Raw genomic sequence first — 15,803 nt, 5'->3', positions numbered from 1 at the left:
TACATAGCAGCATCCCTTATGGGAGAACTTTTATTTTGAAAAAACATACAATGTAATGTCTCTGATTAATTCCTTAAATGGTCAATGTTTGGAGTGAATCATTTTCATGTGAAGATTGAGTATTTTGCGTGGGTGCACTACACAGTGACACCTGTACATTTGTTTCCCTTGCGATCGTGCTGTGAAGGGCTCTTGTTAGATCTTCTGTTTTCACGGAGAAGCCATAATTTGTGTCAGGAACTCTGTGGGATCAGGGATTTTTGGCACATGCGAAGGGGACGAGCCAAGGGGTAGAGCCACCGCCGACGCTGTCGTCACAGTGGGCTGAGGCCGGAGCCCCAGCTGCTGGCCCCTCGGGGCTCCCCCACCGCACGGGCGCAGCGGGACCAGAGCAGCAAGTGCTGGCTGTGTCCTTCCACCTGGATGTCACACGGCACGTCTGAGACAGACACCATTCGCACCCATCCCTTGGGAATATTGAAATCTTGGGCATCTGGGAAGCCTGCCATGCGTGGGATTCATAGCAAGAGCTAAACTTGTTTTGCCCACCAAGTCTTCCAGGTGAGAGTTTGAATCTTTCTTTTCCTGATCCTTTCCTGTTACGTCTAAATTAGAGTCAGTGTGACCACCGTGTGCGGCAGTAAACTCGGTGCAGCTTCTCTTCTGCTTCTGGTCGCCGACAGGGTCCAGCCCACGAGGGCAGTCGGACACCGCTTCATCGTAACTACCACCACATCTGTCGTCCGCGCCCTGGCTCTCTCCAGAGCGCTCAGCTCGTTCAGCCTCTCAGCAGCCCTTGGGAAGGGCGCAATCAGGACCCTTGACAGATGGGAAATGGGATGGGACACCAAGAGGAAGGATCGTGCCTGGGAGACAACCAGCGAGAGGTGAAGCACAAACGAGGGCCGTCAAACGAGCCCTCCCCGGCCCTCCAGGCCAGGCTGCCCTCCTCCTGGAGCATTTCGTTTCTTTCCGGGCCAGGAAGGAATAAACACATGAGTTAGCTCATGCCATAAAGCCACTGTAAGCAATCATGCTAAATATCCACCACCTCATTTCACAGCTTAGGTGAATCCCACAAATTCCTAGTATTTTGAGCAAAAATACAGAGGACCGGCAGGATGTGCACTGGATGAAGTCTCTGCTAACAGTGGTGGTGCCCTGAGGTCAGTGAGAGGCGTCTGTTCCTCCAGAAGTCCCAGGCCGCTGTGCTGCTTCTGCAGCCGTGAGCCGAATACAGCCCTGGGGCACCTGCTCCCCGAGGACGGTCTTGGGAAGCTCCTGCCCCTCTCTCCAGTGCGCGAGTTGCTCTCCCCAGGGCCTTCACTCCGCTACCTCAACAGACAGCGGCCAGTTATCAACTGAGGCTGACCTCTCCCGGCAGCCCTCCCCTCACCGCACGTCCTGCCGAATCCTCTTGCTGCGCAGCTTCCTGTGCCGCAGTGTTGTGTTTGCTGGTGCACCTGCCTGAGCTGCTGCACCGTAGCTCTCCTGGGATGGGCGGCGTCTTCCCTTGTAACCGCAGTCCCTCCCGGCGTCTGTCAGAAGGAGAGACCTTCCGTAGAACTTGCTGAGTGAGTGGACAAGTGAATGATCAGCAGTCACTGGGAAGATCGTCAACACGGATAAGGGAAGAAGTCAGCAGCCCTTGTCCAGGCAGGGAAGGAGGAGCCATTTAGGAGACTGCAAAGGATTGAGGAGGAGAAAAGTGATGGAAGCCAGGAGAGAAGAAGTTTCCAGAAAGAGATAGTCACCTCAGTGTCTAGTGCTTCAGGTAAGTCAAGTAAGACAAAGACTGAAGTTGTCCCTTGAATTTAGCAGTAGAAAGGTTATTGCCATGTGTGATTTGAGCAGACGCTACATTGCAGTTAAGTTCACTTGAAGTAACAGGAAGAATGCAAGCAGTAAAGAGGAGCTCTTCAGCGAGCTTGGCTGTGAACAGCATGGGCCGGGGCAGCAGCTGGAGGGGAGCGCATTGGAAAGGGAGGATAGTTTTAAGATGAGAAAGTGTAAGGGTGAGATCTGTACTCAGGTGCTTCATTCCTGAGAGACTGAACTGTTTTCCACAAGGAAGAAAAGGGGTCTCTTCTGAGGAGAAGTGTCTTCCATCCTGGGGACAAGAAGGCTGCTCTCTCCTGAGGACAAGTGTGGCCCTCTCCTGAGGAGGAGATTGGTTAGTCCTCTCCTGAGGCGAACTGTGGTCTTCTCCTGCGGGGGAGAAGGGTGGCATCTCCTGAGGAGAAGAGAGTGGTGCTCTCCTGAGAAGGGTGGTCCTTTGCTGGGGAGGAGAAATGTGGTCTCTCCTGAGGAGGAGAAGCACGGCCTTCTGAGGAGTAGGTGGTCTCCTCGAGGAGGAAGTAGATGGTCCTCTCCTGAGGAGAAGGTGGGATGGTTGGGGTCTTGAGAAGTGTTCAGAGCTTTAGCCCTTTGTTTTTCATTTGATTTACAAACGTCATGTGAGTAATCAGTGCACACTCCGCAGATGTGCCCCGTAACTGGCCACTAGTCCAGGAGATGGAGTTAAGTGAGCTCTTGGCAGCTCTGTGTTCTTTTCGAGAGATCATTTATTTGCGCTCCTCCTGCCCTTGTTTTTATGTATTACTTGGTTTTTAAGCTGGTTCAATTCTTATGAAAATACGTGTTTATCCCTCCCTCACAGAATATACAATGACCCTTCTCAAATCTCACATGGGTAAGTTGTTAGACTTGAGCTGGGATCTGGTTCTTCTGAATTCCAGATGGCCCGATACCCGCCTTTGTCTTCGGAAGCCCGTGTTTCCGCCTCATGCGCAGCTTCTTGAGCTCCTGTGACTCGGCCAGCGGACGCCGCCTTCTGCTCGTTCATTCGGTGTTGATGCCACTTCCCTTGATATGCACGTTTCAATAGTACTCATTCCCGTGCTGTCAAACTTCTCTCTCCAACGTAGTTTATCTCTTTAAATTTCCCTAGGCCAGGTGCCTGTCTTATGGTTTTAAAAATAATTTTGAATAAAGTGATTAAGAACTTAGGATAAATCCTTGCATGTATTTTAAAGTTCCTCATCCCATCCTTCAGTCTTTAATCTTGGCAAAAGTGCCTACCTTTTGGGCTGCTTCTTGATATAATCATATATGTGATAATCTTCCCCATCCTAATAAAAATAGGTCCCCTTTCTGACCTTTACAGAAAATTCAGTCCTCGCCATCGAGTTATCTACCTTTACTTCCTCCCCAAGCCCGGAGCTGTGGGCTGTGTGTGCAAATGGCGGGACAACGCGAATCTAAAACTCTTGTTCTTTAGAACACCTGCACACTTGATCCTTATTTTTATGAATCTTAGATCACAGTGACTTAGTTCTCATTTCATATTTCTATGTGGTGCAATAGTAATGACCAATAATCTGCCAAGCCCTAGCCTCTGTAATTGACAGAAGGCATCATAGGATTTGTCCTCACATCCCCAACCATGCGTTCCCTCCACATGGTATTCCTTACGGTACCTCAAAAAAGGCAAAAAACCCTAAAGCTTCAAAAAATGGTAATTCTTTTTTTTTTTTAATGTTTTCCCATTGCTTAAATCTTTGCAATAATTATTGTATTAACTGCTTTCAGGTATTATAGAATTTGCAGGATAATACTGATTATACCTTGAGTTCAAAGAAAAACATAACCATTCTTACTTTCACATTTTTAAAATTACGGATTTGAAACGTTAAAAGGAAAATTTAAGCGACAGTTGCAGTTATTCCTTAAATAATAATTGTCCATGTTAGTGCAGCTGGAGGGTGCCCCATCTGGTTACCCTTCTCTGCATGCACCTCGTGTCTGTAAGGCTCCGCGCACTGAGCTGAGTCGCCCTGGGTGTGGCTTCACTTCCTGCGGCTGCTGTGAGTCCCGTAAGCTCTGGGGCCCTGAGCTGGGTCTGCGGGATGGGAGGGGAGATGCCTTGAAGCTGAGCCTGTGTGACCTAAGTAATAAAATCACTTTTTCCCTCACCTAGAAAGAATTGAGTCAGAAATAGTATGATTTTTAAAAATTAAAATCTGTTAATGTCCTACTGTGGTAGAAAAACTGGTTCTAGAAACTGTAGGACAATTGATAGAGACTCTACACGTCCATGGTTTTCATCCTCATTCATTTCATTCTATGTTTATACAGGGAATGGCTGGCCCAGACCAGGCCTCCCCTGCACTGATCGTTGCTTTGCTGAGGCGGAGGCGGGTGCCCTGGCGACAGGCGCCTCAGTGTTCGCAGCTCCCTGGCCTTGGAGCGGAGATGGGGGTCAGCAGGGGGGAAGCCCGGCAGCCGCTGCCCTGGGGCGTGTGCTGGGGGCGCCTTATCCTTAGTCTAACCCTGTGCCTCCCATACGGTGTCCCGTAACATGCTGTGCCAGGAAAAGAATTCCTTGACAAAGTACTTTTGAGGAAAATACTTAGCCCCTTGAGAAATTCACAGCACAAGTTAGCAAATCAACGGTTCTGAGAAACGTCTGTTAGACAAGCCTGTTCAACCTTGTTGAACCAGACCTTTTTGTTGCATAACACCTGCTAACATCCCATGAAACTCATGTTCCAGGAAACATGCTTTGGGGATGACATTCTAAACTTGCTGGAGGCAGCATTCAGAGAGGCCTTGTGTCTTCAGCACATGGGCACTGCCAACCAATAGTGTCACATCCCAGGGGTCACCCCTGGGTGCGTGCCATTTACTTTTTGTTCTTGCTAGTGACCTAGAGATCCTGAGAATGTGCTTATTAAAATCGGTAGCTGTCATCTCAGAGGAGAACTAACATTCAGAGCAGTCATTATCAGAGTGCAGCAGGGGATGTGGTGGATTGAATTGCGTACCCAGTTTGCACGTGTTCTTGGTCTTGGTCTGCATTCTAGTGGGTGTGGACCCATTGTAAGTAGGATTTCTTCAAGATGTTCTTTCATTTAAGGTGTAGGCAGACTGAATCAGGTTGAACTTTAATCCAGATTGCTGGCACCCTTTATGAGCAGAATGGATGTCAGATGGAGGAGGAAGTCACGGGGAGCAGCCAGGAGCCAAAGTCAGTGGAACCTGGAGAAGACGTCACCATCTGCAATGCCTTAGAGCCCCAGAGACTGCAGGCCAGTCGGAAGACCCCCACCAGGGAGGAGGAGGCACACCTTCCAGCCTCTGAAACCTTGAGCCAGTTAATTCCTGGTGTTAAGCCAACCCTTTGAATGGTGTTTGTTTTAGCAGCTGGGAAACTAGGCTGGGAGTAAGGGTAAGCATGCCCTGAGGGGAGCCTTGACCACGACTAGTTAGTTGAAGCTACAGGGAAGCAGCAGTTCTATGTGTTTACCAAAAGGTCGTGGGAAACTTCCAGCAGGAGTGGAGTAGAAGAATGTGGATTCATCCTCCCGCCTTGAACAACTAGTAGACTGGATAAAATATATCAAACAATTGTATTCAGAGGTCAAACAACAGGCAAGTAGGGACTATGATCCCTGAAAGAAAAGAAACAGCTGAGAGACTTCTGGAATTAACGTAGCTGAAAGTGCTTGACACCTTGAGCAGTGGTGTGGACAGGCTACGTGGGGAGCAATAACGGAGTGAGACCAGGGAGGGCTCCTTGGAGTCCTCTGGGGAGCCAGAGCTCCCACCCACCCAGCAGTAACGAGGATCCCCACCTTAGGGAGTCAGTGAGTGACGGGCCTGGGCTCCTTCCCACCAGCACTACTCTGCTGCCACAGCAGCATCACGGGAACCACCTAAAACAGAAGATTTGCGTACAGTCCAGGGTCTTCTAACATGACACCCGAAATACCCAGATTTTAGTCGAACTTCACTTGCTGTGATAAGAACCATGAAGATATCAAACTGCATGAAGAAAACACAATCAGCAGATACTGTTAGGTCAATTTGTGTCCCCCAGAAAAGACACGCTCAAGTCCTAACTCCAGGCCTGTGGATGTGACCTTCTTTGGAAATACCTTTAGAAGATGTGATTAGTGAAAATGAGGTCATACAGGGATTAGGGTGAGTCCTTATAAGAAGGGAGCCACTGGACACAGAGAGGAGAATGCCATGTGAAAATGGAGTCAAGAAAGAAGGACATTTGGAGATGAAGGCAGAATGTGGAACGATGTGTCTCCAAGCCGGGGGCAGCAGGATTGCTGGTACCACCTCAAGCTAGAAAGGAGCAAGGGAGAGCTCTCCCATACAGGTTCAGAAGGAGCATTGCCCTGCCCACACCTTCATTTCAGACTTGCTAGCCCCTGTGACCTTGTGAGCCAATTCCTCTCTTAGATGTGTACATACATGCTGTGTGTGTTTGTGTGTAAACACATATAGACATGTATCCTGTTGCCTGTTTCTATAGAAAATCCTTACTCATACAGATGCCTATACCAAGATGAGAGAGCATTTAGAGATATCTAACAAAGATGTTAAAGCAATCATATAAAAATGTGTCAGTAAGCAATTATTAAAATGTTAAAGAAATGGAAAAAATATAGTCTCAGCAAAGAATAGAGACTATAAAGTAGAATCAAATGAAAGTTTTAGAGAAACTAGAGAAATAAAATAACTGAAATTAAAAATGCAGATGAGCTCAACAGCACAATGGAAGACAGGAAACAATCAATGAACTGGAAGATGGAACATTATAAAGTACCAGTTTGAACAACAGAGAGAATATAGACTGAAAAAAATTACAAGAGCCTCGGGGATCTGTGGGGCTATAACAAAAGAGCTAGCATTTGTGTCACTGGACTCGTGGAAGGAGAGGAGAGGAGTGGGGCAAAAAGGTACTCAAGGAAATAATGTCTGATAACTTACCAAATTTGGCAAAAGGCAACCTGCAGATTTAAGAAGCTCAGCAAACCCCACACACAATAAACTCAAAGAGATACAAACCCAGGCACATCTTCCTTAAATTTCTGAAAAATAAGGAAAAGAAAATATCTTGAGAGCAGTTAGAAAGAAAGGACACCTTATAGATAATGAGAAACAATTTGGATAACAGTGAATTTCTCATCAAAAATCAGAGGCCAAAGAATATAGCACAGCATTTTTTAAGGGCTAAAAGAAAAGAATTGTCAACACAAAACCCTATTCCCGGCAAAAATATCTTTCAGGAAGGAAGGGGAAATCAAGGCATTCTCAGATGAAGAAAAACTGATAGAACTTGTTGCTACTAGACCTACCCTAAAAGAAAGGCTAAGGGAAGTTCTCTAAACAGAATGGAAATGTTAAAAGAAGGAGCCTTGGAACCTCAGGGAGAAGAAAAATGGTAGGCAAAAATATGGGTTTAAGTTTTCTAAATTATTTTTGATAATTGAAGCAAAAATTATAATACTGTCTGTATTTCTGAAAGAATATAGGGGAAATATTTAAGACAGTTATAAGTGAAGGTGAGGGGGAGTTAAGAGACATAAAAGGATATAAGATTTCTACACTTCTCTTGGACCAGTAAAGTGACAACACTAGTAGCCTGTGATAAGTTATTTATATATAATGTAAAGCCTAGAGCAACCACTAAAGTTCTGTAAAGGGACACACTTAAAAACACTAATTAGCCGAAGAGGAATTAAAAAAGAAAAAAAAAAACAAGAAAAGAAAATCAGAAAGATCAAACAAAAAGTGAAGTAAGATAGCAGACTTAAGCCCTAACATATCAATAATTGCATTAAATGTAAACGATCAAATACAGCAAGTAAAAGACAGAGATTGGCAGAGTAGATGAAACATGATCCGACTATGCACTGCCTACAGGAAACCCACTTCTCACTATCACAGCATAGGCATGTTGAAAGTTAAAGGTTAAAAAAAAAGATATGCCGTTAAACACTAATCAAAGGAAAGCAGGGATGGTTATATTAATGTCTGATAAAGTAGACTTCAGAGCAAAGAAATTACCAGTGACAGAGAGGAGCATTACATAATGATAAAAGGGTCAATCTACCAAGAATATATAACAATCCTAAGTGTATATGTAGCAAACCATAGAACTACAAAATAAGCAAAGAAAAAACTGATAGAATGGAAAGGAAAAATAAACAAATCCGCATTATCTTTGAAGATTTCAACACCCCTCTCTCAAGAATTGTTAGAACAACTAGACAGAAAATCAAGTACATACAAGAACTCAACACCACCAACAACCAGCAGGATGTAGTCAACATTTATGTAATACTGCACCCAACGACATGGAACACACGTTCTTCTCAAGTACCCATGGAGAATACACCAAGGTTAGCCATATCCTGGGCCGTAAAACACAATCTCAACAAATTTGAAAGGATTGAAATAATGCAGAATATTTTCTCCACCAGTAATGGAATCAAGTTAGAAATGAATAACAGAACAGTAATAGGAAAATCACTAAACACTTGAAACCGTAACATGCTTCTAAATACCTCCAGGCAAAGAGGAAGTCACAAGGGAAAAAAAAAAATAAACTGAATAAAAATGAGAGCACAGCATACCAAAATTGTGGGACACAGCTAAAGCAGTGCTAAGGGGGGAAATTTATAGCATTAAATGCTTATATTAGAAAAGAGAAAAAAATCAATATGATAATTTAAACTCCCACTTTAAGAACTTAGAAAAAGAAGAGCAAAATAAACACAAAGCAAGCATAAAGAAGGAAATAATAGAGATAACATCAGGAATCAATAAAACAACAAAAATAATAGAAAAGTCAATGAAAGAGCAAATTCTTTGAAAAGATCCATCAAATTGACAAACCTGTAGCAAGACTACGAAATGAAAAAAGAATGAAGGTTAAATTACCAGTATCAGGAATGAATCCAGTTATCACTGCAGACTCGATAGTCATCAAAAGGATAATGCGGGAATACTACAGACAGCTCTACACACATGAGAGGAAATGGAATACTTCCTTGGAAACGAAAGCTACCACAACTCACCCAATGTAGAATAGGTAATTTGAATACCCCTATCATTATTAAGGAAATTAAGATCATAATTTTAAAATTCCCCAAGTAAGAACCTCCAGACCGGGATGGTTTCCCTGGAGAATTATACCAAAACTTTATAAAGAATAATTAACACCAATCTGCACAATCTCTTCCAAAAAATTGAAGAGGAGGAAACACTTCCCAATTAATTTTAGGAAGCTAATGTTACCCTGATACGCAAACCAGATAAACACAATACAAAAAAAAAAACTGCAGACCAATATCCATCATGACTATAGATGCAAAAATCCTTAACAGATAATTAGCAAATAGAGTTCAGTAATACACATGAAAAAGCAACAGCACCTGTCCAAGTGGAGGTCTTTCCACAGGTGCAATCAACAGGCTTAAGGTTTATAACATGATCGTATCAGCTGATACAGAAAATCGTTCATCCATTCATGATAAAAATTCTCAGAAAACGAGAAATAGAGGACAATTACCTCACCTTGATAAAGACCGTCTTAAAATATCCTACCACATATATCATACTCAATAGCAAAAAGACTGAATATTTTCCCCCTAAATAAAAGAGAGTTTAGCAAGGTTTCAGGATGGGAGATCAACAAATACAAGACATTCAGCATGGAAAGGAAGAAAGAAGACTATCCCTATTTGTAGATGACATGACTGTTCCAAGGAATCTACATAAAAACATCTGTAACTAAAAATTGAGTTCAGCAAGGTTACAGGATACAAGATAAATAAGATTCCATGGAATCTCTATATACAAGCTATGAAGAAGTGGAAGCAAATTAAAAGTACCATAATCACTCCCCAAAATACAATACTTAGGTATAGTCTACCAAAACATGCACAGAATGCGTATGCTAAAAACTACAAAAAGCTGATAAATGAAATCAAGGAAGATTTAAATAAATGGAGAGGTATTTCATGTTCATGGATTGGAGAACTCAACATAATAAAGATGTCCATTCTCCTCAAAATTTATATGCAGATTTAACACAATTCCTATCAAAATACCAGCAAGATTTTTTGAAGATATAGTCAAAGTGCTTGTAGAATTTTTATGGGTGGCCGGAGCCATCTGAGAAGGAAGAAGAGGGTGGGAGCCGGGCCCCCGCTTTCAAAGCTGGCTCTCGGGCTGCACGATCCGGGCGGGGGCTGTGGGCAGAGGGACAGACGCAGCGCTGGACACACCCACGGTGAGCCCCGGGCTTCTGACCAGGGTGCGGCAGCAGCTGGACGAGGAAAGATGGCCTCTCCACAGACAGCGCTGGAGCAGGGAGACACCCCCAGGGGAGAGAACGAACCTGGCCTGTCTCACACCTGAGTCAAAACATTACCGGCAGCCGGTGCAGCACATTGAGCCCACAGGGCCGGCACCGAGGCAGGTGCAAGCGGGCAGGCGCTGGGCGACTCTGGGCCTCCTGGGTGAAAAATGACCAGATGTGGGCACAGGGGCCCCTCAGAAGCCGAGAGGGTCACCACATACACGCGTCATGCAGACATGCCGGGAGCAGCCCAAGAGGAGGCACCAGACACTGCAGTCGACATCTCAGTTTCTAAGAAGTGGCAGGCAGGTGGAAGGCCATGTCTGCTAGCGGCATGCAGCTGAGGCAGGCGAGGCCCACTATGAACAAGAAATGAAAACCCATGTCCCTCCTTACGGGCAAGCAAGAAGTTCAAGGATCCTAGCGCACCCAAGAGGCTTCCTTTGGCCTTTTTCTTGTATTCTTCTGTGTATTGCCCAGAAATCAAAGTCGCATCCTGGCCTGTCCATTGGCGATGCCCAGAGACACCGGGGCAGAGCAGGATGGTGCCGCTGCAGACACGCAGGCCGCAAGGCTGAAGGGGGAACGGGAAGGCGATCAGGCACGCCGGGCCACGGGGAAGCCTGACGCGGCCAAAAGGGCGTCGTCTCGGCTGGAAAAAGCAAGGAAAAGGGGGAGAAGGAAGACGAAGAAGATGAGGGAGATGAGAAATACGATGATGAATAAGTGGGTTCTGGAAGTTTTATTTCCTGTCTATAAAGCAATTAAGCCCCTGTACACAACTCACTTCTACTAAGGAAAAAAACTGAAATGTAAAGCTGAGGAAGGTTTGTTTTTAAATTGTATGGTGTCTTTTTCTGCGTGGCTAACACACTACCACTGCCCGTCCTGGTGGTCTTTTCGATGGCCACTAGCCTTGCCTGGCACAATATGGGTGTTGTAAATTGGTGTGGAAATTTAAAGCAGCACAAATTAGTAATATTTGGGGATGGTAGGTTCTTCATCTTCAGTTGTCTCTGATGCAGTTTATCCAAAATAGTTGTCATTCTGCTAACTACTACCCTGTAATTGGGAAAAAAAAAAAACATTTGCAGCTGTTTTGTTGACAGTCTGAATGCTTCTAAGTGAATAGAAATTTTTTTATTTAAAAAATTATCACAAAATGGATCCTGAACTTACAATGTCAAATATAAAGTAATAAAACTTTTAGAAAAAAAAACAAACAAACTAGAGAAAATCTGATCTGGGGCTAGGTAAAGAGTCCTTGAACTGGACACCGAAAGCACAGTCAATAAAAGGAAAAATTTATAAATTGAACCTCATAAAAATTTAAAACTTTTGCTCAGCAAAAGACAAGCTACAGACTAAGAGAAAATGTTTGCAAGCCACATGTCCAACAATGTATAAAAAAACTATCCAATCTTAACAGTGAAAAACAAACAATGCTAATTAGAAAATGGACAAAATTCATGGACATATCCTAGAAGAGAATATACAGATGGCAACTAAGCACATGAAAAAATGTTTACTATCCTTAGTCATCAGGGAAATACAAATTAAAACCACAATGAGGTATCACCACACACATACCAGAATGGCGAAGATAAAAATTAGTGACCACACCACATGCTGACGAGGACGTGGAGACACTGGATCACCCCCACACTACTGGTGAGTGTAAAATGGTGCAGTTTGGAAAACATGGACCTGTCTCTTAAAACTAAACACGCCCCTACCATATGACCCAGCCATTGCACTCCTGAGCCCTTAACCCAAATAAATGAAGCTGATCTTCACACAGAAATCTGCATGACAAATGTTATGACAGATCTGTTTGTCCCAATAGCGTCACGTCCTGATCCAACTGGACTAGAACCAGCCTGGAAGCCTTCAGGGGGGCGGTTGAGTGGCTGAGCACGCTGCGGCGCCCCGTGGACCAGCCCGTTCCCGGAATAATCGTGAAATGAGAAAATGCACAGAAGGACAATAGACCAGTGGTTGTCAAGGCTCCTCGATGGGGGGCCTGCAGGGCAGTGGGTGGCCAGCCGAGGGCGGCAGGGGCTCCCTGCGGGGCGGGGTGCTCTGCGCCTTGGCTGCGTCCCCAGCAACGTTACCCCGGGGGTAGGACGCCCACTGCACGTGGGTCTGCAGTCATCTCCCCCTAAGCAGACTCGGGAAGCAGTCACTGTGCTGTGGGGTGAATACTCCGTTGTCAGGAGTCAGCCTTCTGGGGTGCCAACCTGCTTTTCTGTTGTTGCGTTGTTTACTTTTGAAATTCTGACCTCTACTTCTAGACTTGTTTTCATGGTTGATTCCTAAGAGTTTCTCGTGCTGATTAACCTTGTTCTTGGTTTTTAAGGTACGCAACTATATACACGATGTTTCCCGTGTTCTCCCTGGTGTTGGATCAGGACGTGAAGCCGGAGATGGCCATGCTGTACCCGGAGCTCTACAAGGACCTCACGAAGGTGAGGCTCCCAGTGTCCCCAAGGCACTTCCCTAAGGAAACTAGCCACCTGCGAGGCAGTTTGCAAGAATTTTTTGAGTAATTTATTCTTTGTCATTGCGGACATGTTTATTTCTCCTGGTTATGCTTGGCATTTTCATTTTAAGTTAACTTAAAATTTTGTTCTCAAATGGGAAAAAAATTTGTCCTCAGATTTCCAAAATAAAGTCCTACAATGTAAAAATCTCAGTTTGGAAGGATGCCCTAAACCCTTTGTGGAGCTTCAGGGACCTCCAGGGCTTGCTGCTTCACTTCCTTTTGCGTGGAGGATGCTCTCAAGCTGGGTTGTGCCTGGCAGTGCTGCCGCCCGCTCGGGCCGGCGTCTTCCGGACCTGCTGCAGGACGCGGCGTCCAGCAGTTAGAGGATACCTGGTTCGCCGCATCGGTGTTTCCTGGCTCCCCCAGGCCCTCTCCAGTTGTAGCATTCAGATTGTGTCTGAGAAAGGACGGAGACCCCGGGGTTGTCGCTGCCAGGATAATGCCCCCCGAGGGTCTCTGACCGGAACTCAGCAAAAGAGTCATTCACTGTTTTAAACTAGGCTCTGTTAAGGGGGAGTTTGAGATCGTCATAGTCTTTATGAAAACACACATTTTTATAGCTTGGAAAATACACAGGCACAGGTGGGGGGAAAGGCATAGCCCTCAGCACAAGTTGTTGAAACTTGGAAATTTTCCAAAGGGTTAGTTCCTGAATTAATACTTAGAACAAAACCCTCCACCCCACAACTAAATGTAGTTTTACAGCTGATAACCTGAAATTACAGGTTCCAAGTTTTAAAGCTGGAGGCAACGCACTGCACTGGTGCATGCTCCAGCCAGCCACAGGCGTCCCTGAGGTCCTGCGACGTGGGTGGTGGTGGCCTGGGGACCGACGAACGGAAGGATCTGGAAGTTCCTAGAGAGAGCATAAAATACCCACCTGACGTTTGCAGTCAGAACAAATTAAAGTAAACCAATATAGCATAAAATAAGGTACAGGAAACAAGATATTATCAAGCAGCTGTTATCAGCTGGTCCCATCACTGTGACTGCCAGGTGAGATTATCCCAGATTACGTGCATCACAACTAGAAGAAAGCTCCTTGGTTTAATAGCTTAAACGAGGAAACCATCATCATTAAGAAAAACAGAACAGGATCAGAAATCCAAATCTACATGAAGCTGTTGCTAAAAAGGCTGCGTCAATTGTGTAAGGAGGGAAACAAGTTTTTTGTATACCAGTGTAAGCACTCAGCGAGCTGCTCTGAAACCCTGGGAGACTGGTGCCGCGCAGAGCCGAGAGGAGGACGGGCCCAGCGGGCGCTCTCTGGGGCCTGGTAGGAAAAGCCACAGCCACTTGCTGGAGACAAGGCAGTAGAATGCGTGACTTGTACTGTTTTTAAGGATTTAGATTGTGCCCATCAGCATCTTTCTTTACGGTATATAAATTACTCTAGTAACAAGAATATTTGTGGAGGGTCACAGGTTTCTAACAAAGAAGCTAATTATTCTCTGACCACAATAGTAGGTGATTTCACTTAAACGTGAGGGGCGGCAGGAAACCCTGTTCAGTGCTGGCTGACTTGCATCTCCTACGGGTCCTGGCTTCCTGTTTTTAGTTCATGCAGCAGCAATTTAGGATATTTCAGTATCTTAAATCAAGACACCATTCGTAAACTTTTTTGACACCTCTGAGGTGTCCACCCATGGATGCTTCACCTCAGTCTAATCACGAGGAAACATGAGCAAAACCCAAATTAAGGGACCTTCTACGAAGTCACTGACCGGTGGTTCCTCAGCGTCAGGGACTGAGGAGGAGCTGCCACGGGTGGGGGCCGGAGGAGGGGCGGGCGGGGGGCTGTGCAGGGCAGGCCCGTGGCCACAGCTCTTCTGCCTGTGGGAGTCGTGAAGCGGCAGCTACGCCGGGGCTGGGGGCGGCTGGGTGGGAACGGTCCTCTTTCACCGCTCGTCTCTAAAGCTGTCTCTGAGCAGGATGGTTGGCAAGTGGTCGGACCCAGGAAGAGCTTTATCCTTCCTAGGCTCCACCCCCTCTGGAGTGTGGGAATAAAGCTGCCTCTTGGGAACCTCCAGGCTTGTCTTCCTAATGTCGAGGTTTCATAAAAGTGTTCCCACCACTGGCCCTGACTGGGTCCCGATAAACACAGACAGTGACTCACCTGGCAGGGGGCATGGTCCCTCGGGCCCAGTTCTCGTTTAATCTGTTCAGAAATACCCTGCCCAATAATATTGCATATTCCGAGTTACATTTAGTTGAATGAAATTGAATTTATCACTTAAGAGTGAAGATGAGACCTTTAAGAAATTAATAACTATAATTTCAAATCATTAATACAAAAATACAAGGAACAGTGGCGTGAGCTACAGGAAGGAGCAGAACGGCATCTGTAGAATCAGCTTCCTGAGCCATTGCACACACCCCCATCAACTGAGGACGGCAGTGAGGGTCAGTGCAGGCCAGTGAGGGTCAGTGCGGGTCAGTGTGGACCAATGAGGGTCAGTGCGGGTCAGTGCAGACCTAGCGGTAAGGGGCCCTGATCTCTTTCTCCCCCATCCCCTGTTCCTGCCAAGGTTGGAGAACCGTATGAGGTGACCGGTCCACGTAAGTTTCCTTTCAGTGCAGCTCCTGTGTGCCTTGACTTACCTCTCTGTTCAGAGGGTGGGCCTTAGTGAGTTTCAGCTGCATTTTTTAGTGTCTGTACAGTTGTTTCCCCTAAATTATTGTAACTATGGGAATATGAGAAAACAGGCCCTTTTCCTTTGTTCTAGTAGGAGTCAGAGAAAATGAACTTAGAGAGCAGAATAAACGACAATAGTGAGAACAGTAAAACGGAGGGACTGTCAGAAAGCGCCAGTGGCCGGGGCAGGGTGGACTTGGGGCGGCCGGGCGCCCTGTGGGCGGTGGGCGTGCGTGTCTCACGCAGCCCCAGGTGCCAGGAGTTATTTTAGTGATTTTATTCCTGTGCCCTTCAGGCAAGTTAATCTTTCTTGAAACTTTGCTTGATTTTATGTTTATATTTTTGATTACTATAATAGGGGTGTACTTTCTGTTGTTTTTAATATTTGATGTGTGAGTACAGCAACAGTAGCGTTTACTGAGTGCGCCCCGTGCTTCTGGCCTGGCGTTTTGGCATCT

General features: G+C 45.6%; 1 protein-coding gene and 1 long non-coding RNA gene across 10 annotated transcripts in view; both read left to right on the top strand.

The window, feature by feature from the left end:
• ATP9B (ATPase phospholipid transporting 9B (putative)) overlaps window positions 1-15,803 on the top strand; it is a 415,099-nt gene that overhangs the window by 380,781 nt on the left and 18,515 nt on the right. For all 9 annotated transcript variants that reach the window (XM_037805661.1, XM_037805663.1, XM_037805662.1 and 6 more), the window contains one exon: window positions 12,525-12,633. In XM_037805661.1, coding sequence (XP_037661589.1) covers window positions 12,525-12,633 — 109 coding nt within the window. The remainder of the gene's footprint in view (window positions 1-12,524; window positions 12,634-15,803) is intronic.
• LOC119511194 lies at window positions 6-7,606 on the top strand. Its single transcript, XR_005212178.1, has 2 exons — window positions 6-1,774; window positions 2,739-7,606. It is a non-coding gene; the product is annotated as an uncharacterized LOC119511194 (long non-coding RNA).

This window comes from Choloepus didactylus, chromosome 16 (assembly GCF_015220235.1).
Source record: "Choloepus didactylus isolate mChoDid1 chromosome 16, mChoDid1.pri, whole genome shotgun sequence".
Taxonomy (NCBI): domain Eukaryota; kingdom Metazoa; phylum Chordata; class Mammalia; order Pilosa; family Megalonychidae; genus Choloepus; species Choloepus didactylus.
This window is presented reverse-complemented; position numbering and strand designations above follow the sequence as displayed.